Source organism: Gallus gallus, chromosome 4 (genome assembly GCF_016699485.2).
Source record: "Gallus gallus isolate bGalGal1 chromosome 4, bGalGal1.mat.broiler.GRCg7b, whole genome shotgun sequence".
In the NCBI taxonomy this organism is placed as follows: domain Eukaryota; kingdom Metazoa; phylum Chordata; class Aves; order Galliformes; family Phasianidae; genus Gallus; species Gallus gallus.
Window position 1 is genome coordinate 69,006,213 of NC_052535.1, and position 23,777 is coordinate 69,029,989.

Genomic DNA, 23,777 nt, shown 5'->3' on the forward strand with positions numbered 1-23,777 from the left:
ACAGTTGTTCATATGGTTAATTCTCTGCATTTCTAATTACCTTTCTGTGCCTGTACCACCTCATCGTCCGATTCCGCTGGAACAAAAATCTCCTTTATAGCAATTAAATCACTTTTCACAGCCTCCAACTGCTCTCCATCAAGTGTTTCCAAATATGACTGAATCTGTAAAAGAAAGAGTGAGCATCCCTAAATGAAACAGGGCCTTTCTTAAATTGATAATTTTGAATCTGATGCCAAGAGGCTAAGTAGTGGAAACTTCCATTAAACCCAAATATCTCTAACCTTCCAACATATGTAGGTATGTCTTCAGTGCTCATAAAAAAAAAACAACCTGATGAGTATCACAAAAATTACGGTAGCCTTGCAAGACCATCAGGTCTATACTTTCAAGCAGAACAATTATTCTGAATTACTAATCTGTGATTTAATTGCAAGCTATGATAGATTTGGGATTCTTTGGGGGTGAAGACAGTTGGCTAGAAGAGCACATACAATTCATACTTGGAACAATCATGGAAAGAGCTGGAAAAAGAACACCTGTTCTTCTTCCCTCAGAATCCCACCAAAATTTATTGTCAGTGTACTGATGTACCTGTTCTGAAGAATGTATTGAGAGAGCTTTTGAGATACCCATGGGCATCTCAGACCTCTGCCGCTCCCTGCATATGTAATAGGGTGGCATACCCAAGAGAGATGTAAACAGATTTTAAATACTGTTCGCACTGAAGTAAAGTATTAATCTCCTGATGCTACTCTCTACCTGTGACTGGTGAGTCACAAAATGCTTCTCATGTTCCACACTGCTATCTCCATTTCATATGCTCAGAGTAAAATACAGGATAATGCTGGGAGATCCAACTCAGGCTGTAAAGGACTCTACGGTTGTTTTTTGTCCCTCTCTATACCATTGCTCATTTCATATGATTAACTGCAAAATTTTAAAGCGAAAGCTCAAAAACAATTTTAAAATTAATTTTAAAGTAAGGAGTGCTGACTACAAAAATAAAACAAAAGAAAACATTTTAAGAAAAATTCAGAACTTTGTTTCAGTATAAAATTTCACTGATGGGAATCTACAGCAGTTCCATTAATCTATGGTCAGTGATCTACTGATCTAGAAGCAGCACCAATAACTTGACAACTGAAATTAAAAAAACAACCATCTATCAGATGGGTATCAGTAACTTCAGGATGTTTTTTGGAGAGACATGCAGCATTTGTATACTCCCAGGAATTAGTCTTGAGGTAGTCTTATGTAAGCTTAGAAACTGAAACTAAAAGACAACTTAGGAATTGAATAACTAATCTGGAATTCATTTCAATTCACTATCCTCCAGCTGCAGTATGTCTGAAATTCCTGAATGCAAGGATCAATGCCTGATACAAAAACAAAAGACTTGAGTCTCCTTGAAATCTGGGAAAGGCATCTGGCTGCACAGCATCACAACATGAAAGACATCCACTATATGACCTCAACAGAAATAATTTTCAGTTGCCAAGTTGTTCCTTTTGAGCTAATCTTGGAGCTAAATTCTAGGTGTATTGAAATGAATTTCCTGAATACACAAACTGGCTGGCCCCTGAGACCAAACAAGCTTTCTCTGAAGCTGATGGAAAACCTACCGTTCATTTCACATGCAACTGCACAGCAAAACGAAAGTAAAGAACAGTTTTGTACCAGTTATTGTGATTCATCCGTCAGCATACTGTACCTGGTTTTCACTTTCATTTGACAAGATTTCTAGAGCTTCAAGATGAGACAAACCCTGGAACTCATCAAAAAGTAGTCCATAGTGTGCTGTCCTTTCAACTGTGACTTGCTGGGCCCGTCTCTGTCTCTCTTTTTCTTTAGCTTCTCGCAGCAGCTGCAAAAAGATGCATCATTCTTGTTGTTTTATTGGTGGTGCTGTAGCTATGATAGATTTTATTACGTTCTGTTTCTGCTTGTTTAGAAAGTAGTAATAAAACTTGGGACTATATCACACCTGCAGAGCTGAAATACGCAAATTTTTAATAAACAAGTCTAATAAAATATTTATGTAGCATTCTAAGTGTGTTATTATCACAGTAATTGCTAGCCATCTTTTTTTTTTTTAAAACAATGAGCAACCAAATAATCATCTTTGTTTTCAAAAGCCACGTCTGCTATGAATACCGTCTCATAAATGTAGTTGTCAGTTACAAGGGAAGAAAACTAAAAAGAATTTCATATACAGCCTTAAAGACTCCTGCAATCCATTCCACAGACCACAAAATGGAAAGAATATTATTTCAAGACCTACCTACCTGCCTGCATAAAAAAACGTATCTACATAAATATTTCCTATGTACATAAAATATTTTTAGTACATACTAAAATCAGTTTTATGTGACAGCAAGACTGACAAGAGAGATCTAATTAGGTATGTCCTTTCCAAGGATGGGGCAGAACTATACTGCATATACTTGGAGACATTTTGGAGTGATTTTCTTATAAAGCAGACTTTCAAGGAAAGCAGGGTCTCTTGTATGAATTCACCACAGTAAAGCCCTTAAATACACCTCAATTGCATCTTAAATCACCCACAAGCCTCTCAATACAGGTAAATTCACACCACTTATACCGCTGTATCATTCAAAATTTCTGTGACAAAAGACTGACAACAGATTTTTTCAGCCCCCACCACGAAGAAGTTAATCACACAGTGTACAAACACTTTATGTACAGATCACCTATAATGAAGCACCACGTTATGAAAACCATGAAAAATCAATAAGTACCGCTTTCTATATCAGATTTTATGGGTGGATTCATCCATATTATTTAGGAAAGTATTCTCAAAGGCTCACTTTAAGTCTACGTGCCTAGCTTTCTTAGGCTGCCTGCATAGTCAGCAGAATGGCTCAAACTACTTATAGGCCAGTTTAAAGCCAAACCCAACTTAGTCTGCTCTACCTGTACTAACAAACTACAAAGCATCAGGCATGGCTAGGGTGGCTAATTTAAAATGTCAAATTGTGTTTCTTCTGAAAGATTTGACCTCTGCAGACAGTATCAGGCTTACTTTAATCATTCTTCATATTTGATTTTGAGTTATTTTACAACCCTACTTGTCTCTTTCATTTTGACGCGTTTAAAAATATTTGGAACATTGAAATGAAAGAAAAGTCAAATCCATTCCACCGTGAAGTCAAAAACAAAACCTAATTGCATTAGATATAGCCAGCATTTCATATATGATACCAAATATGCCTGTATAAACAGCCTTGTGTTTAAATACGTGAATGCTACAACCTGGATAGCTTTCTCCAGATAGATCAAGTTTTCAGTCTTCACAGGAACCACTTTTTACTGCAGATCTAATGCCACTATACTGTGAAGTGCTTTGGGATGCCTTCCATAAAATACACTCTACAAACTTAAGCTTGAGCACAATGGCTACAAGTACTTAATTAGACACATACCCAGAACCACATCACAGCACAGACTTCAGGTGTGATATTGAGATGGCACCGTGTTATGTGTTTCTACTTTAACCGTGCTAACTTCAAAACAGAGTGTTGCCGAAACAGATATATGTCATATATGTAACTGCATTCATGTTCTCTACAACAGTTACTTGATTTTTTGCCTGCTGTGGCTGTAACAGTCTGTTTCAACTTAAAATGACCGGTACTGAAGATGAGACATCTCATTAAAAGAAGAATCCCTTACCACTTTCTACAAGGGAGAAAATGGAAAAGAAACTTTGATTTTTACCACATGTCTATTGATTTCTAAAGCTTTCTTCCCCTCAGGAGAGCTAAAATGATTTTGTACTGGTAGTGCTTGTACTGCTGTTCTATTACCATGTCTCTGAACCTTTAAAGATACAAATCATGACACTCCTCTCTAAGGGTGCCTTTAGTTTACCTGGACATAAGATGGAACTTTTTGCAGCTTTGATTCCTAATGAACCATACATATATTCCATTTCTACTTATTTCCAAGAAAAGTAGTACAGTGATATTTATGGTGGGAGACTGCTATCAAAGCTGTTATGAAAATGCTAACAATTTTACGTCTCTCTGGAACGTAATGGTTTATTACCACATATATTAATTATCTCATCAAAATCAACTATTCTGAATATAATTATGCAGAAAGGATGATTTTACATCACCTTTTGTAATATCTGTGAAAAAAAGAAAAAACTAGAGCAAATACAAAGCATAATATTTATTTTTGTAAGCCTAGCCAATATCTACCACAATAAATAAAGCCTCTCCCTGAGGCATCTGAAATTCTGGAAAATGAATGTGCAACTGCAGTGACAGCGTTGTATTAAAATAAATCCAACCTGAGACAGAGAAACTGTTCTTGCCATCAGTGTTTTTGTTCTCTTAAATCCAGGATCGTTTTCTGCAAGGACATTCATGGTTGTCTTCCCAATAAATTCCAAAGCATCTAAGCCTCCAGATAATACACTCTTCCCCTGCATAAAAGAATGAAATGTGGTTATTTCCTTTACAGTTCATGCTAATAGGAACTGTAAAGTGTATTACATTTGCTGACACCATCTTAGGACATTCAGCTCCCTAGATTTTCTCTGCTTTAGCTAACAATAGGATTTCTGTGCTCATACAATTATGTTACACTGTTCTGAATAAATTTTCAATGTTAAAAAAAATAGAACTATACAAATATGTGTAGTTAATTAAAAGCCTCAGACAAGAGGAAATAAAACACTCATTGACAATGAACATTTTAAGAATACCACCTTTTATCTTCAGCAGCAACAAGCCTTTGGGAACATTTTAGGCAAGAAAAATATAGAGCCAAAGCCTATCACGAACAGAATGAGACTGCCTTATTGAACAGATTTCTAAAATCTTGGTGTGATTACTCTGGAAACATCTACAGAAATGCAGTTGTTTCTCCTGTGTGTTTTTACTAGCATTAGCTCATGCTCACAATTTTTCAGCTATGTTGAAAATGAATTTCCATTGGCTAATGATTTCAGTTTCAGTGGAAATAGCTTTAAATAGGCTTATTAGAAAGCTGTTTTTACAAAGACCTACAATCTAAAACAATACTTGTTAAATGTGACCTGCACTGAAGAAAAGTGATGGAAAAATCCCAAGAGAAGAGAGGCCTACTGAAACAACTCACTGTGTTCTGTACAGCATTAGTGATAGCTGACAACATCCCACGAGATCCAGAAGAAGGAGAAGGAGGAATATTCTCTGAAGAGCTTTGGTCAGGATAATCTTCTGCTTCTAACAAACAACAGCAAAAAGAAAATTAAAAAAAGGGAGCAAGCTACAGCATCCTTTCACCTCTAAAAGTCACAAATTACAGTAAATGGGATCCTGTGATCAAAATCTTAAAATTTTGTGAATTGGATTAACTTGGCAGTGTCAAAAGTGTCAAAGATTTCAGTGAAGTTGAACTTACGTGTAACTGATGTTTCAGCTGCAGGATGCTCTGCTGCTTCTGAAGGTGCTGAACTTGCATGATGAATTCCTAGAGTAGTTTCTGCTTTTTCTCTTACTGCTGTTATCCCATGACCTGCAGCAAAAAAGCACTTCAGATGATACGATGTGAAAAGTTATTCCTAACAGTGCATAACATCCTTATGCACCATGAATGATCACCAAAAATAACTCATAATCGGAGTAAGTATTGAAGCTACCTCACTTGCTTGTTTTCTAGGTCAATAATTCACTTGTCCTCCTACATCCAGTACATTAGCTGACTGGAAATGATAAAGCTAAAATATAATACAAACAACACTAGATGAAAAGTGTTTCTTGCACAGTGCACACTCACTGCATCACTTTCAAAGCTGATCATTTCCAGCAGTAGGACAACACAGAGTACATGAATCATCTGTCCAGGAAAAGTATTAATGACAGTTCATTAATAAAGACAGTTCTTTGCCCCTCTACCTCCAATTGAACTGTAAATACATAAATAATTTTAGTAGAGCCATTAATACAGATGCTCCATTTCATATCCTATATAAATACACATGCATACATATATATGTATATGTATATGCATATGTGTATATATAAAGTCATACAAATATTCTTGAAAATCTCATTAAAGAAAGATACAGCAAAACTATTGGGAATGGAGTAAGAAGGAGGAAAGGTTAAATTTATGATTGTGATTTTCATGTGGGTTGGACATCAGATGCTCAATGAGTTCAATAATAAATATGCTACACAAACCATATGGGAAGTAGCACTACTGAAATATGGCATACAAGAAAACTGCAGGAAAACACAAAGAAAAGAACAGATGTTCCCTTAGGAACAGAGTGCCAGAAACAAGTAGTTTATACTCTCATATAAAAAAAATGACATCAGACCCTGATGTCTTACACTGAAACAGAGAGACACGGCACGGAAGTGCTCTTACCTGTCTAAAGAAAATACGGCCTTTGTCTATTTTATCTCATGTCTTACAACTGCAAAGGACACGCTAGGTTATCTGCCACAGCAATGTTTGTCACTGCTGGGTAACTTCTTGCCTTTTGTAAAGCCTGCTCTGATGCAGATACTGAAGAGTGAAGCACTGCTCTGTCTAATCCCAATCTCCTGGGCATTTTAATTGGTTCAGTGAAAAAAGCAGCATGAATAGATTCTCAAATAACTTCTTTACTCATCAGGGTCCCAGGACTCACTTAAATAACTACTAATCGTGCTGATAAATTTAAGTAAAAGGTACTTGGTATCACATTCCTTTCCATTTCTGCTGCTCACAAGTTTTTAAATCAGCAAGAGAATTCCATTTTTTCCATTGATCTAAATTGCTTAGAGACTTTGACTTGATAACTAAACATTACCATCTGTAATTATACAAAAATTCAACTATTAAGTAAAAATGTCAAGTTTTTGTGAAAAACGTATGGATTTGCATAAATTATGGTTTTGCAGACAGGCTTATATCCCCATAGCCTTACAACACATGGCATTTTCAAGGCTGTGTTTACATGCACTAGAATGACAAGAAAAATCTTTCAGGTCAGCTACAAGTGGCTTTGCTGAACTAAGCTGCATGGCACATTACCTTTAGCTACAACAACAAAACCAGATGAAAACAGAACACAGCAACTGAAGCAACACAGCACTGTTAAGATACACACACACATACAAACGCCACAGAACTACATGCTGTGTTGGAAATGAAAATGATTATCCATGACTCCATAATGCACAGAAATACAGGGGGCTATGAGAGAAAAGCCTACATTTTAGGGGGTGATGGCACACTGTTTTATGTTTATCTCATAACATAACTGAACTGATATCGTAAACTTGGAAACACCTCAGGTGACCCCATTTACTCATCTCTAATAGCAGAAGTGGAGGAGCTTTGGTAAGCATATGGTTTGCTTTTCTGTCTTGTTGGTTTTGTTTTTCTTGCCTGCGTGATTTATTTTCTTTGCTGGTAACTTCAGCAGAATATTATTGTTCAGCTTGCTGGGTGCCATCTTTCATTTGAAGAAGAAACTTTCTCAAGCACTTCCAAGAACCTTGGCCTATCTTTGAGTTTGCATGATCTGCCCAAGGCCAGATCACAGTGAACATAAATGCTTTAGTCAGATACATCCCACTTCACACCAGACACTCTTACCTTCAACCTCCCAACTCAGCAGGCTTGGGTTGCCTGCAGAGCTGAAAGAGGCAGACAAGCAGCTCTGGAGGGCAGTACTACGCATCCAAAGTCACAGCCATCCTCTGCAGTTACCTCCATTCCCTGTCAACCTCATGCTCCCAGGCACTCTGTAGAGGGAGGAGGACCTGGAGATTTTAGCCCTGGCTACCGCAGTCTTTCTACCACAGGAGAATTCCAATTAAAATTTTATCTAGATAAATGAGGGAAGCTTCATCTAAAGATTTCAGCTAAAGATTAAGGCCTTCCTACAGCATCTGAAACTGAGGAACCTGAACATGGCTAGAGGGAATTGCTCCACTACATGTGTAAAAGTATGTGGAAAAGGCAGCTGTGCTCTGGTCATGTGGGAGCAAACTCCACTCACTTTCAGGCTACCCCAACTGCCACTCCATTCACTTCAGGGCTTCAGCAAAACTACGTTCCTTCTATTTAAAAGGCAAGCATAGGCTAGATTCTGATAAGACTTATGCTATCCAGTCTGTAAATTATGAATAATTCCAACTAAGCTCTGAAATAAGACTGCTTTCAGATCTCCTTATAGAATTTATAAAAGTTTTTAATAAAACAGTAATAGGTATATATGCTATTGCAACAGTTTTTTGTATCTCAACCTCTTCCACTTTGTAAAATATAAAGAAAGCAAACGGGACTGCAAGGCTTGTAGAAGAAGGTAGCAGCTTTCCTAAAGCTTGCAGATAGCTTTGATGAAAAAAAACCCCACAGGCTTTGAAGCACACAAGCTGTTTTGTAAAAACAAAAGTGACAAGCTTCAAATACAGACCGAGAAGGTATTCTGCCTCACTTAAGCATCTGGACTTAAGGTTTGATGCTATAGCTAGGCTGACCTAATGACTTCTTGGTGCTGGTATGGGAGGTGCTGCTTCTCCTGCTTCCCACACTTGTCCATTCTGCCCGCCCTTACACTTCACTCATCCCACAGCAAACTGGTTCAAGGCACTGGAGAAGCAAAAAACGCATTTTTCGTTCCTCTAGGGTTATTCTTACACCAACAAACCTGGAAGTTATTCTTATTGGCATAGAAGGTTAATATCAGGTTTTCAGAAAGGCACGAGCACTGGCGCATGGACGAGGAAGAAACATGCAAGGAAAAGAGAGGTGCAGGACACTTTGGTGGCAGCTAGCCATCAGACTGGTTTAGCTTGCACTGGTAACCCAGTGTTAAAGTCTTATTAGCTGTTAATTAAAAACTGGATTGTGTAACCGCTGATTACTAAGCAGTACAATTTAAAGAGTAAAACGATGACAGTAACTACGAAGTTGTGTCTCGAGATCACAGTGACCTTACTTCTCCCACTTCATTCTCTCAGTAGTTACTGTGATGGAGCAACTCCACTGTGGTTCCACAGATGGAAAAGCCAGACTTCCTGCACCTTTTAAAAACAAAAGAAAACTCTTCATCTCAGTAAACGTGGCACAGCCAATGACTTTCTTAGTGTGACACCTAGTGTCAGACACTAAGCATGGCTCACGCAGTGACACTACGGAGGCATTACGGAACCTGCTGTGTGCAGGGGTGTCACACCTGCCTGGCAGAAATGCCAGAGAAAGGGTCCTTAATAAAAAGAACTTTGAAGTCAGTTCGAAGCCAAAAGACTTCTGAAGACAGAACCACCACCAAAACAATCAGTAGAAATATGTAGTGTCAGTTAAGGAGAGAATATGCAAATTACAGGGAAGCTACTGCTGGAAACTCAAATCGACAACGCCAAAGATACAGCCACACAGTAAAAACACTGCTTTGTTTGGAAGCTCTAAATCAGGGTCTGAAGGATAATGAGACTGAGATCCTTGAACAACAATTTCAGTTCAGCCTTAAGGAGAAAGTATTTGGCAAGAGCTGAATGTATTTAGGGCTTCAATGCATTATCTACTCCACCCCAAAATGTTTCTGCTATTTTTACATTGTACAATCTTGAAAACAAACAAAAAAAAAACCAACAAGGAATGGGAAATACTTGTCACAGGTGACCAGAGAAGAAGCTGGGTTATACAAAGACAGTGACAGAGGGAAAGAAAAATCACACATTGAAGGCACTGTTAATAAGTCTAATTCCAGAAAAGCAACTTTCCTTATACTGTGTGCTACACTAAAGCAATAAGCAACATTTAAATGAGCTGAATTATAGCAAATCCATTTTCTGCTGTAGGATAGGAGATGAAGCTGCTCTGTTATTGGTTGAACTGCTCAGATATTAAACAGAGTAACTTCAAAGTGGAATAATAAATATTTAATAAAAAGAAGAAAGGTTATAGACATTCCCAATAGCTTTTTTTTCTCCATCTCTGTCTCTTGCTAAGGGTTACCATACTGATCAGATACATAGTATACCCAGACCCACCTCATGTCTGTGATGGTGACAGGCAGCAAATACTTTACGGGATCAAGCATGAATTTTCATAACAAATGCCTAGAAAGTAAGCCATCTATTTACTTGCTGTACTGATTTCCTAGAACAAATGTAAGAGTAGGCATGTGGCATTTTGAGTTGTTTTAGGTTCAGTGAACTATATATATTACAATGTTTGATTTAGCATCCAAAGCTATAATCTCGTAGAATATAGATATAAATGTTGTTAATTAAGATTTAGTATTCAATATCAGACTTAGACTATCCTGTAAGGAAAAAAACAAATGGAAACAATATATCTGACTACGGGGTGCAAGAATGTAGATTTGATTTCTGCTTCATTCCATGGATGTTTTATTAAATAAGTTCCTACAGGATCGTTAGATTCAAAGTTATTAGATGTTAATACGGGGACTTAACCCTACCTGGGCCACAGGGTCAGAAAGTGTGTCTGAGACGTAGATTCCAGGAGATGGGAAAACAGGGAAAGCATTGCTGTACATACGTGTTTTTTTAGACTCTTTCCCAGTTGCTGTAAACTAAGCAGCAGACAGGCCCTTGCTGTGACACAGTGCAACCTTTCACGTGAAAAATTAATTTTAAGATTTTATTTTCCTTCCTGCTTTTGGATACTCCTTCACCCAGGCAAATCCATCTGCTCCAGCTATGTACTTTTTAAAATAATAACAATAATGCTGCAAGTACGTAGGTGGTGTTCATGTGGTCATTTTAGATAGATAGCATCACACCACCTTACCAAGTCACACCGCCTAGACATCAGCATTTTTGCATATTTACATCCACTGAAAATTAGTTACAACGTTGACACAGTCAGATGGTATTTAACGCCAATTAAGAATGAATTTTTGACGTGTATGAACCAGTACTTTATACGGCCTACAAAAAACCAAGGTGCTATAAAATACAACATGGCAATTCACAGATACACAATGCTGGCAGCTTTACAGACAAAAGCAGCAAATAGCTGTGAATAGGACGTCCTGTTTACTTACCAGACAATAAGAAGGGATACAACACACATTACTGTTTGTCTCCCAAACCTTTTCCAACAGCATTCATCACTTCCAGGCAAGCTCATGTCTGAACTAACGCTGTTAGTTCACAGAAATCTGTGAAAGCATCACCTTTTATTCCATCTACTTATATAGCTTCAACACGACGGCCATTCTACATGTCTGAAATAACAGCACTGAACTCTTTGGTTTAATGGTCGGGAACACATGCAGTTCCACAGCTGGTTAAGATGTCTTTGCACCCATCAATACATTCCTCGTGTTCCTATCATTCCAGTCACACTAGCAGTAGTATTTTGGTGATCAATGGTGAGCCACATGGGCAACTTAGAAACTAATCTAGACGAAGATCCAGGTCTCACTTCACTTTTACGTCCCAAAATCAGTCCGAGAAACCAGCTCCCCATATCACCACATGGAAGTGATTGTTAGCATAAAAAAAGGATGAAATACAGTGCCTTTCAGCAGAAGCCTTTGTTTATATCAGTATAAAACATCTTGGAAACACGTTCTAAGATTATTAGAGATGTTAACTGGTGGACTGCCTGGAGAAAAAAACATACTTAGAAACTGATGAGTGCAGGTGAAAATAGGGATGATAGGGAAGCCCCCTCTTTCCCTCAGGAACAGAGGGAAGTAGCTTACAGACAGTAAGGAGAACTACTTAACCCTACACATGGTCATAAAACCAGTTTACAGACAGTAAGGAGAACTACTTAACCCTACACATGGTCATAAAACCAGTAACCCCATTGTATCCATCATTCTCAGTAACTAGCAATTAATTCCTAGTGTAACAATCAGAAAGATCAACACAGTGGAATGGTGATACAGGAGGCGTAATGACAAAGGGACTAGGATGATGGAAAGGTGCTCACCTGTCTCTGAAGATCTAAGCTCAGAGGGGAAAAAAAAACTCCACAAGGCAAGGAACTCCAAACAGCAAAACTTCCCCAGTGGCAGTCAGCCCTTAAATGAGGTCTAAGAGAGGTGCAGCCAGGCTCAATGCCTTCCGGTCACTCAGGTGAATTACCTTCACCTGTGCTCCCAGGGCTGACCGGGTCTTTTCCCCAGCTGATCAATCAGTGGTTCAGACCTCAGCAGTTCCCATACGCCTAGGTTCATCTTCTGAAGATGTTCTTTAGATCCTTGATGAGAACTGATTAGCTGACAGCTTAGTAGCAGCTTTGTGAGAAATCATCACCTGCTGGGAACTACGTATTGCATGTTCCACTTTTTGTCTGTGTGAAGTTTTTATGTGTAACAATTTTTATCTGAAGGCTTCATGTGCACGTTTTGGGCTGACGTACTGTTGGAAATCAGTGTATAGGAAGAAAGAATGCAGGGTCTGTGTTTCAATATAGTGCTCTACTGTCTGGAGTCTGGTGTGATAAAGCTAAACAGTTTCACTGTGGGTCAGTGAAAGCTGGAATAATTTGAGAAGTTAATTTATACTGTACAGTTAAAAAGTCATGATGCATAAACCACAAACATATACGTGCATGAATCTGGGCTGGAGAGCATTGGCTTCAAAACCCACAAACTGACAGTCACCGTATCATATTATGTATCCTTCCTGTGAAGCAGCCACAACGAGGTAACTCACTCTATACCAACAAGCCTATTACACTGGCACATTACACAGTTTAGGAAAGTCCTTTGTCCTGTTAAAAAAGTCATGGCACAGTGTCACCTTGCCAAGCCAATCAGGACAGAACTACCTAGGAATACTGTTGGTCAAGGGAAGCACTCTGACTTTAGATGTTGTCTTTAAGACACAACATGATGTGTCTGATGACATTAAAATTATGATTTAATTTATTTCCACAAACTTTACTGACGGAACACTTACCCACTGTGGCTGAAGCTGATGACAGGAGAGACTTGCCCCAGGAGCCCCAAGCTCCCCATCTACTTGCTTTAGATGAGTCTGCAGCCTGTAAGAACAGATATATTACTCTACCATCGTGTTATCACAGTGACACCTTCTGAAGAATGGTTATAGCCAGAATATACAGAGAAACAGTCCAGAATGACTACTTGACAAAACCTTAGCCACTAGTTCCTCTAAGAGATGCTTAAGCTTTTGTGAAAAGTAGTCCAATGTCCTAATATTTCCTCAGGCACTTAACCTTATGAAGCCATACAAATTCATTACGGTTATTCTCTGGGATAGGCAGGAACTCGCCTTCTTTCTGAGTTCTACAGGGAGCCAGAGCTAGAGGCTTCTCTGCCTGAGTCTCCTCATAGGTAAATGTGCATAGGGAATTTCTCACAACTGTATTCATCAAAACACAGCCAAAGGAGGCACTGACCACTTTTTCCATTAATGTGTGGGAGTGAGTGGTTATCACTATTCCATGTTTAAATCATACTAAGAAATGGGTGTCTGAGTCACAATTAACATATCACCTCTGCACAGTTAACTCAAAACCAAAAGGACAAAGTATCCCGGGAAACCAACTCTGCACTGTGCAGTGCATGCATCCCATCACCTTTATGAGGTAGGTCTCTGTCCCTACTGGAAGGACTAAACCAATGTATTTTAACCTTTTCCCATTTGCGGATGCTTGAAAGTCTTCCAGAGACAGGAAGACTTTAACTATATCGTGTGCATTGAACACATAGACTATTAAAAAAAAAAAAAGCTCTTTTTTTTTTTCTTTTTAACAAACACAAATCAAAAACCACTGGCTTGGAACAAAGGAAGTCAGTTTCACTGAGTCTTGTGAAAGGTACTTTATTTTTGTGAAGTCAGTGAAAATGAGAAAGTAGGAGACTTCGTGCTGCAAATGCAGCTTAAGTTCTGTTCTCTTCAAGGCTTGTTCTGTGAACTGAACAAAGCAGATTTGTACAGGAAACCAGATAACAAAATCCTAGGAGTACTACAGCTATATAAAACGGACTAGGTTCTTATTAAGACTCCGGCACAGTTTTATTGTGACCAAGCTAGCAAGATCAAATTAATATCATACCAGCAAAGAGAGATTCAGCTGTTCCTAGCTTCCAAAAGCCAGTGATGGAGTCTAACTGATTCCATCATCATGAAGGTTCTCTGTACTTAAGGTTTTTGTAAAGAACAGTATAAGTGTTTTACAAAATTCTGTTCTTACAGAGCAGGGAGGGGAGGGCTTTTATGGAAGAAAGCATTACTCACTGAACTACTTTCTTCAGGTGGCGTTTCTTCAGGCTCAGGTTCTGTATCAAGGCTTACAGTCTCAATGCACTCAGTGGGCACGTCTTCAGTCACATCACCATTGGAAGGCAGACTTTCAGCTATTTCTTCAGGCAAAGGATTCTCATTAATAAATACATCTCCCTTCTGTCCATTACTGGCACCCTGAGTGGCCCGTCCCTGCTCATGTGGTGAGGACGCGGGCACGATCTCGGCTTCCACAGGGTGCAGTAGTGACTCCTGAGGCAATACATCACTGCAGGGCATTTCCATTACCTCAGGTTTTTCTTCAGGTGGGATGCCATCACATAAGTCTTCAGACATTTTCAATTCTGAACAGAGAAAATGAGTTAGTGTTTTCAGACTCTACAAACAGGCGATCGACCGTAAAATACGTAGTGCTTCCCAAAAGCTACTGCTGAAAAACAACATAGCCTACGTGTAGGCACAGAGCCCTGTGGTACATGTGCCACACCGGCCATGACGTGATTACCTTCAAAAGACTATTCACCCCACAGGACTGCATTCAAGTACAAAGAGCAGCACTATTAGTTTATTTTCCAAAATACTGCTTGGTGATGGAGAAAGGATGTTTGTTTGTCTGGAGAAGTCAACTATGAGAGCTTCCACATGGTTAATTTCGATGTTCTTCATTAGATATACAAGAAATGCCAACAGTTAATGGGATCATTTGAGCTGAAATGGCTCTGGAAGACAATGGCCAAGCAGCTCTTACTCTCATTTTCATCACTTTCACTTACACAGGCTCCTACAGTTAGCTGATTGATGGTGAGGAGGATGACAAGAAGCTGAAAAAAGCACAGTGAGACTAAAGCTGTGGTAATGTTAACGTAGTGGAGAAGGGAAATAATTTGAACACATGACAGGCCATGGTCCCTGCAGCCATTTCATAGACAGGAAGCATCCATTGCTCACACAGTCTATATTTCTTGTCTCAAAGGTTTATTGCTTGTGGAGTGCAATGCTTCTCACCTGTTCTGAAACGTCAGGTATTAAGAATTAATTAAACAGGATTAAGCTCTGAAGCCAAGTTAAGTTTGCATGAGGTACAGCTACTGTTTTTTGTTTTTCTAAGTTTAAAACTGATTTTCCCTTATTTACTCCACATCTTTCAACACAATTTACTTTTTATAGTATTTTCCACAATGCTATGATCTGTAGGTCAAGGATCCAGGCACTGAGCGAGTTCTGCAGCTGACTAGGGAGAGGCAGTGGCAGAGTCCAAAAGCCCTGTGCAGTGATTACCACTATTTACTTGTTGACAACAACAGCATGCCTGGCACTGTACTTGAAAAACAAACCTTGACAGAGAGCTGTTATTGCAAGGTCTTGTCTACACACAAAATTGTATGGCACAAAACGAACTCAAGCAATCTGTCTGGAGATGCTGTACTGTCAGCGACTCCCATTCAAATCAACACAGTCCAAAGTAGCTCTTTGAAGGACTGTGGTTCTAGAAGAGACTGAAGAACAGGAAAAGAAGGTGAAAAGAGGAATGTAACAGGGACTTAGAAGTCCGCCTGACAAGTGTGTACTTATACTAGTGGAACTTACTAAAATCTGTGGAATGATGCACATCTGTGGCCTCAGCATCCCATTTATCTAATTTGGATGCAGATCAGCTGTTTGAACAGCACCAAGAATAGCATTTGGGATCAGTGAACAGGAGTCATAAATAAATAAGCAGTAGATGCCACTTACATTACTTCAGCTTACACTAGAACTTATTTTATCTTTAGAAGACATGCATTTACACATCAGTACCTTTACATTTGCTAGAAGCATTTGCAGTTTTTCATTAAAATATTGCAAATACTATGAAATGCTTCAATGTAGGCAACGATGGCTGTGGTTTTAACACTACTCACTCCGCAATGAGCGAGACACCTAACGAACATGCTTCTATTTGCGTCGCCTAGGACGGCTATCTACTACAACCAGCAAAACCTTTAGATATGCGTATCACAGTTTTGCACGGGACGGATGTGGACAGCAAATACCCACCGGCAGTGCAACATGTAAGGGATCACACGCACTTTTGCCGGAGCAGCTCATCTCTGGGGGCCGCTGTGGCCAAGGGCCCTGCGGCTCTCCGCTCAGATGAGGGGAGCGGAGCGAAGCGCCGAACTTCCCGCCCGGAGCAGCGCCGCGGCGATCCGTCACCCGTCGGACCCCCGCGCGATGCGCAGCGCCGCCCTCCCGCCCGACAGCCGCCGCCGCTTCGCCCTCGGCGGGACCCGGCCCCGCTGCCACCTGCCCCAGCGCAAAGCGGGAGCAACAGCCGCTCCCTCAAACCCGCAGCTTCCTCCTTTTCTTCCTTCTTTTTTTTCCTTGCTTAAACCCTCCGGGCTTGAGCCACCAGCGAGCAGCCCGCAGCCGGTTTCAAAAGCGGCAGCAAGAAAAACACAGACCGCCGCGCTGCTTACCGCTCCGCGGTCCGTCCCGGCGCACCCCCGGCTCCGTCCCCGCCCCGCCACGTCGGCAACAGCGGGGGGAGGAGGGAGCGCCGGCCGGGCACGGCGGGACGGCCGGGCTGGGCCGCGCCGCGCCGAGGGCGGGTTCTGCAGCCGCTCTCCTTCCGTCCCTCCGAGACGGCCGTCTGTAGCGGAGTGGCCGCCCCGAGTTGTCGGCTGTCGGCCGGGTGCGCTGCGCCGTCCCGCCGCGACCCTGAGGGGGCTGACAGGGAGAGTGCGGCAGCGCCGGAGCGATAAAGCATGCTGAGGCGTTGCGAGCACCACCGAGTGCAGGCAGTGGGCTGGGATCCGTCTGTTTATTTACTTGTTCCCAGGAAGTTTGAGCCCTCCTCAAAACAAAGCTGAACACTGATAGAAGCGAGTGGCTGCAGAGTTAAACAACGGCGGTTTCGCTTCCAGCGGCCCCCCCGGCGCCCCGGCCACGGCCGTGACAGGAAAAGCAGCCGAGCCGCTCGGAGGCGCGCCCGCAAACTTCCAGCAGTGCCCCTCACGCTTCTTCCTTTTTCTCCCTGCCTCCTATAAGGGCAAAACATGCCCTTTCGCTGCGATCAGCAGTTCCACGGTTCATTGCAACATCGCTTCTGCCGCCAGACTTCCTTTGCTGAAGAAAGTTACTCGCAGTTGCCCAGGAGGCGTAACGACACATCCTATGAGTCGCTGAGGAGAGCTGCTGCCGGAGGTCACAAAACACACACAGTTTCTCAGAGGGTTGCTTCACACATAGGGGTAGAGCCGCGTGAGCGACGCCCTCACCAAGCAGATCTCTGAAGCTTCCCGTGGAGGTGGGTGACAGCAGAACGGACGCCTGTATCGTTAAGTCACACGCTGATCGCCAAGGAGTTTCAGTGAGACTTTACATATCGGGGGTAATCCTGAGGGTTCGCCTCTGCTTTTGATGGGATCTGTGGAAGAGTAAAGGTGTTGTCTTAGGAAGAATTCTAATGGATGAAGCTCGGCAGCCGGAGATGGTTTTTTCCCCATCGTGAACTGTAATTTGGACTATGAAAAAGGTCTTAAAGTGTTAGTTTGCAGATTCTGGATAAGTCCATACACATTTTAGAAATGGAAGAACATAGTAATGAATATCGTTATAGAACGTTGTTTGTTAAGGGTGAATTAACATTATAAATGTGTGTGTATGCCTGTGGGCTAGAAGGGTGTGTTAGTTTCCTGCCCTGCTAACTGACTTGTTTGAATTTAGCACTCGTGTTTTACAGTAAGTTTTCTTTTTCTTTCACTTGCTGGTAATGAATTTCACTTGTATTTTTTTTCCACTGCAGTGATGTCCCAAATGGTTTTTGGAACAAAAAGTTGGTGAAGGAGCAATAGAGATGGAAACTCCCTCCTCCACCTTGGGTTTCACTGAAGTTTGTTATCACTCTCAGTTGAGTGCCGTTGCCTTCTAAAAGAGGCCTTGATAGGTTTCAGAGAAAAATCACAGAATCATAGAGATTGGAAGGGATCCCTGAAAAATACCTGCCTTTTAGTGAATATATAAGTTTAAAGAAAAGATGGAAGGAAACACCTTCGTTGTGTGACTTAATCTGACGACATTTATCAAGGCATAGAAGTATGCATAACTTTTGGGCAATGTATTCATCTTCTTCTAATGATTGCACAAGAGTGGTAAGTATGAGAGCTAACGGCATGCAATTTATAGTAAAATGCTTATTTTGCTGTTTTACATATGCCTAAACCTATCTTTGTAGAATGTATGCAGAGCTGGAGATCTCAAACTATGGCAGTGGCCAGCATGCTCACCAGTAACAGGCCCTAATTTATGGAGCAGTTTTTACATGTTAACCAAATATACGTCTGATTCTGTCTTCATTAGAGTGATGTGTTTTCATGTTCAGTTTGTTGAACTGTTACATTCCAAAACAGGAGTGAATGTTTGGTACAGTTTAAGGCTTGTGAGATTATATCTTTTACAATAGGAGCAGACAGTAGCGTGGCTTGTAAGTAACAACATCACAAAGTGTCGCTTGTAAATCAGATGTGAATATTCTTGTCTGTAATCAGCAGTAATGGAGAAAGAGCTGTGGAGTACCACCATAAGGCTTATCAGCACGAGAACAAGAGTATGAATTGTCTGTGTTCTGCTGCGTAATGTTTGTCCTATCTTTCCCTTTCTTTTCTGGATGACTTCTTTTCACTCGAAGCTGAGAAGGGAAGTATGATGTACAGAATATGCTGTAAAATGAAAAAGAAATATTAAAAACGATTTCCTTTGCTTCCTGAATCACTGACATGCTAATCGTGAATGCACTGTAGTATGCTAAGCCAAAAAGGAAGATGAGTTCCTTGGTAGTTAGAACCATACTTAGACCTTCCCAAGATGGAATTTCTGACTAATGATACATGGCAATACAGAGGGGCTGGTTTACATCTTTGCCAGGACAATAACACGAGTGCTTGGGCATTCAGTACTCAAGTTGCTTCTCTGTTTTAATTCAAAAGTTCCACATCCACTATTTAACCCAGTTACAACACTGCTGGAATGGGAGAGAGATTCGTCCTTTTACCACTAAATGGGAATTGAAATAAGGCAAATAGTACTTTTAAAAGCCAGCCTTGATAATAACTTGGCAACTAAATAAGTAGAGCTAAGTGAAAAAAAATAAAAAGATCAGAATAATATAAAGGCCTTGATTGCTATTAAGAGTGGGAGCTGTTTGAATTCCAGTGTAAAACCTGCTCAGAAGCAGTACTTACTTTCATATGAATGTGATGAAGAAAGAAAATTGGTAAAAATACTGTTTTGTTCTTTTTTTTTTCCTGCTTACCCTATCACAAAGCATAAAAACACCCAGACCACTAACAATTAAATAATGGGGAAATTATATTAATGTTGTGGGTGAAAAAAAAACATCTGGAGAAACACAAATGTTATTTCTCAAACTGTCAGTAGATGGCACAAACAAGTTTTATAAAAAGTGTGGGTGTTTCTAATTATTGTTACAGACAAGGATAGAATTACAGGAAGTTTTCTCTTGGTCTTTCCCTGAGCACATTTTCTGCTTTTTAGGAGAGCAGGGATTTCAGGTAAGAAAGTTCTGATTTTTAGTGGATTTATGCTTTTTCTAGTTAGCTAAACAGCATATTCTTATATTCTGCATCTTATTTGAAAATAGACCGTGTTTTCCATAAAAATTTAGTAGCAAATGTGTGATGTCCTACAAGTATATGGGTAAAAAATAGGAGTGAATGCTGTTTATGTTCAGTAAATTTGTCCAGAGAAGCTGGCCAAATTCTTTTTGTATTTGCACCACAGGGATAGTTAAGGGGGTCACAGTGATATAATTGAAGTACTTTTCCCACAGTTAAAGATTAGGTCTAACTGATAGTATGTTTCATCATTATGAAAGATACTTTTAGCACTTGAGCTTTGTGTTGTATTGACAACTTGCAAAGTGCGTGTCTTTATACTTACTGATCCTACCCTAGTGCATTCTGTGTTATTTCTTACATGGAAGTTAGTCACTTCATACTGAGTTCATATAGGACAAACTCTTCAAACCTCAGTTTTGATTTCGCTTTAAACAACAGGACAGGTTCTCCCTGTGAATTCGATCTGCATAGCCTACTGAATTGCTTATCTGCGTATATCTTGCAAGTGTTGTGTTTGTCAAGTTTGAAGACTTTAGGATATATTTTGAATGAAGAAAGATACTACTACAAAGTATAATTACTTCCATGCTACTCCCACTACTCCATTAGGAGTAATGTTCCCCAAACAGTCAAAAGAACAGACTAGAGAGTGGTGATTATTTTTTGTTCTCTGCATTTGCCCAAATGTGTTTTGAGGGCTAAGATGGTAAAACTGAATGTAATTTTTCAAAAGGAAATCTGGAAAAAGGCTGGACAAGTTTTGCTGTGCTGCCTTGTTATGTCTTGATAGTTTCCAAGTCTAGTTTCATGCATTCTCTACAAAAGCAGAAATTAGTGAACTGTCAGTTATTTGTTGAAGTGTTGAGATATCTTAATATGGGTTGTGTAATGTCAAGAAGAATGTGCATTGTAGACCCAGTAGTGCAGTTCTAAGAAAGCCTGTGGAATGGTTAATGGTACAGAGGTTATATTCCTCCAGTGAATTGCAGCTTATTACTGTCTCATTGTAGAGTCATTATGAATTCTGTGTCAGTTTAGGTTTTGTTGACACAAATGTACGTTAAAAAAAAAAGTCTGCTGAGTCTAGTTCATATCCTTTAACAGAGAATCTGGGGAGATGATGACCATACTGACCTCAAATGTTGTACTTCCCTGTCAGAGTGTCCTGGAATTGTGAGGAGCCTATGTAGTACTCTGAAGGGCAGCAGCAGTAATTCCATAAGTAAGTAGCACAAATCAACACCTATGAAATCAGACACATTTTGAAAGAAGCAGACTTTTTATTAAACATGGCAGATTTTGCTAAATAGAAATTACAGTAGTCGCTTAATAAAGAATGTCTTTCCTGAGATTGTGTCTTCATTGTTCTCTGAGTCAAAGGGAGAGATAGCAAACTGGAACCTTAAAAAAATCTATATGATACCTATTGAATAGCTGCTTAATAATACAATCGTTTTTGTTGTTGTTGCAGGATTAGAACAAAGACGGATGTATAAATATTGAGCATCTCCAAGGAACCATAAAGCAGTATGACAAAGAATATGAGATATCTCAGGAACTGTTTTATTTACAACTGTCTGTTTGTATTCACTTTCTGGGACAATATTGGCCTGGCTAAGAAAAATGAACTCTTTGCATCTGTTCCTAACAATTTTCTAGAAGATGGTTTGGACAAAAAAAATATGAGTTTTTCACACTCATACGCAAATAATCAGCACTACAAAGCTGATTATGGTTGGGTTGTGATAGAAAATACTATGGAAAGCCTATCATTGTCAGAAATCGCAGATGACAATGTAAGAAAATTAATAACTTTACTATCTAAATTTAGAAAAGGCTCCAGGCTACGAAATCTGACACTGACAAATATGTCAGTGGACTGGAAAGATATTATTAAAGTACTTCAGGTTGTATGGCACTCATCCATTGAATACTTCAATATCAACAACTTAACACAACTGGGGAACGTTGTAAGTACTCGCTTCGACTATTCAAAAACATCCATGAAAGCATTTGCAGTGAATAAGGTTTTAATCACAGATCTCTACTTTTCACAGGATGACGTTTATAACATATTTGCAAACATGAATATTGCAGCCTTGACAATAGCTGAATCTGAGTTAATTCATATGCTGTGTCCTTCATCTGACAGTCCCCTTAGATATATAAATTTCTCAAAGAATGATTTAACAGATCTGCTATTTCAGAACTGTGACAAACTAATTCAACTGGAGACATTTATTTTGCATAGGAATAAATTTGAAAGCCTTTCCAAGGTGAGCTTCATGACCAGCCGTATGAAATCACTGAGGTATCTGGACATGAGCAGCAACTTGCTGCGTAACAGTAGAGCTGAGGGGCGCTGTCAGTGGGCTGATTCTCTGGCAGAGCTGGACCTGTCCTCCAACCAGCTGACAGAGGCTGTGTTTGAGTGCTTGCCAGCTAATATCAACAAAGTGGACCTACAAAACAACCAGATTGCCAGTGTCCCCAAGGGGATCACTGAGCTGCACTCATTGCAGGAGCTGAACCTGGCATCCAACCGGCTGGCCGACCTGCCAGGGTGCAGGGCCTTTACAAGCCTGGAGATCCTGAACATAGAGAGGAATTTGATCCTCACCCCATCTGCCGACTTCTTTGAGACCTGCCCGAGCGTGAAGGAGCTGCAAGCTGGGCAAAACCCGTTCAAGTGTTCGTGTGAGCTGCAGGACTTCCTGCGCCTGGAGAGGCAGTCTGGGGGCAAGCTGTCCGGCTGGCCAGAGGCGTACGTGTGCAAGTACCCAGAAGACTTGAGCGGAACACAGCTGAAGGACTTCCACTTGACCGAGCTGGCTTGCAACACGACTCTGCTGCTTGTGACAGCTCTGCTGCTGACCCTGGTGCTGGTGGCTGTGGTGGCCTTTCTGTGCATCTACCTGGATGTGCCGTGGTACGTGCGGATGCTGTGGCAGTGGACGCAGACGAAGAGGAGAGCTTGGCACGACTGCCCCGAGGAGCGGGAAACTGCTCTGCAGTTCCACGCCTTCATTTCCTACAGCGAACGCGATTCCCTGTGGGTGAAGAATGAGCTGATCCCCAATTTGGAGAAGGGGGAGGGCTGCATCCAGCTGTGTCAGCATGAGAGGAACTTTATCCCTGGCAAAAGCATTGTGGAGAACATCATTAACTGCATTGAGAAGAGCTACAAGTCCATCTTTGTGTTGTCGCCCAACTTTGTGCAGAGCGAGTGGTGTCACTACGAGCTGTACTTTGCCCATCACAAGTTGTTTAGTGAGAACTCCAACAGCTTAATCCTGATCTTGCTGGAGCCAATCCCTCCATACGTTATCCCTGCGAGGTACCACAAGCTGAAGGCTCTCATGGCAAAGAGAACCTACCTGGAGTGGCCAAAGGAGAGGAGCAAGCATGCCCTTTTCTGGGCTAACCTGAGGGCAGCTATTAGCATCAATCTATCAGTGGCTGACGAACAGAACAGAACAGAAGTGTGATGAAAGATATTAAATGTCTTTATAATGCAGTTTCTTCTTCTCCTTGTTTGGTTTTTTTTTTATTTGTTTGTTTGTGAACCAATAAATACTTTATGATTTCCATTGATTTTCAATATATTTCACTTTGTATTGTGAAACCTCATTTCTAGATAGTTGGTTATGCTTTGTCACTCTATGAAAAATTGAGCCCAGCTTACTACAAGTCACTTGAAGTGGGCAGAAAGATTTTGGATACGGATTTTGAAACCATCCTTGAAATATTGTAATACTGTTTTTCTCAACAGAATGAAATCTTAAACAGTTAACATAGTCATGTAGAAGAGTGGCTGAATTGCTGGTGACTTAAGAGATGTACATTAATCACAGAGCTTAGACATCTTGGTCACAGGCCCTCTCATTAAAATTAATTTGCAAGGAGGAAAATTATGTACCCTGCGAAGATGTCTAAAAGTTCA

The 23,777-nt window shown here is 40.5% G+C and overlaps 2 protein-coding genes across 27 annotated transcripts in view; one reads left to right on the forward strand and one right to left on the reverse strand.

The window, feature by feature from the left end:
• Positions 1–16,808, reverse strand: part of FAM114A1 (family with sequence similarity 114 member A1) — a 31,284-nt gene extending 14,476 nt beyond the window's left edge. For 2 of the 5 annotated variants that reach the window (NM_001397195.1, NM_001397194.1), the window contains exons 1-8: positions 16,676–16,808; positions 14,211–14,560; positions 12,906–12,990; positions 5,419–5,532; positions 5,134–5,240; positions 4,322–4,456; positions 1,715–1,867; positions 41–164 (exon numbers count right to left, since the gene is read on the reverse strand). In NM_001397195.1, the coding sequence (NP_001384124.1) occupies positions 41–164; positions 1,715–1,867; positions 4,322–4,456; positions 5,134–5,240; positions 5,419–5,532; positions 12,906–12,990; positions 14,211–14,552 (1,060 nt within the window). In that variant the 5' untranslated portion in view covers positions 14,553–14,560; positions 16,676–16,808. Of the gene's footprint in view, positions 1–40; positions 165–1,714; positions 1,868–4,321; positions 4,457–5,133; positions 5,241–5,418; positions 5,533–12,905; positions 12,991–14,210; positions 14,561–15,166; positions 15,227–16,253 lie in introns of those variants that run through there. The other 3 variants (XM_046940294.1, XM_015285655.4, XM_025149741.2) reach the window with 3 other exon arrangements.
• Positions 16,809–17,316: 508 nt separating this feature from the next.
• Positions 17,317–23,439, forward strand: TLR1B (toll-like receptor 1 family member B). 22 transcript variants are annotated; one of them, XM_025149772.3, is made up of 6 exons: positions 17,317–17,568; positions 18,004–18,349; positions 19,688–19,768; positions 20,939–21,056; positions 21,306–21,804; positions 21,892–23,439. In XM_025149772.3, the coding sequence occupies exons 5-6, from the start codon at positions 21,364–21,366 to the stop codon at positions 23,320–23,322; spliced, it is 1,872 nt and encodes a 623-aa protein (XP_025005540.2). In that variant the 5' UTR covers positions 17,317–17,568; positions 18,004–18,349; positions 19,688–19,768; positions 20,939–21,056; positions 21,306–21,363; the 3' UTR covers positions 23,323–23,439. The 22 variants fall into 22 exon arrangements, with proteins under 22 accessions (XP_025005540.2, XP_025005542.2, XP_040555044.1 ...); XM_025149774.3 differs by having other exon boundaries at positions 17,317–17,505; positions 20,994–21,056; XM_040699110.2 differs by having other exon boundaries at positions 17,317–17,733; positions 21,306–23,439.
• The last annotated feature ends 338 nt before the right edge of the window (positions 23,440–23,777 follow it).

Bases quoted from the DNA above. Each gene is read 5' to 3' on its own strand.
- TLR1B (XM_025149768.3), top strand. From the start codon at position 21,364: ATGACAAAGAATATGAGATATCTCAGGAACTGTTTTATTTACAACTGT.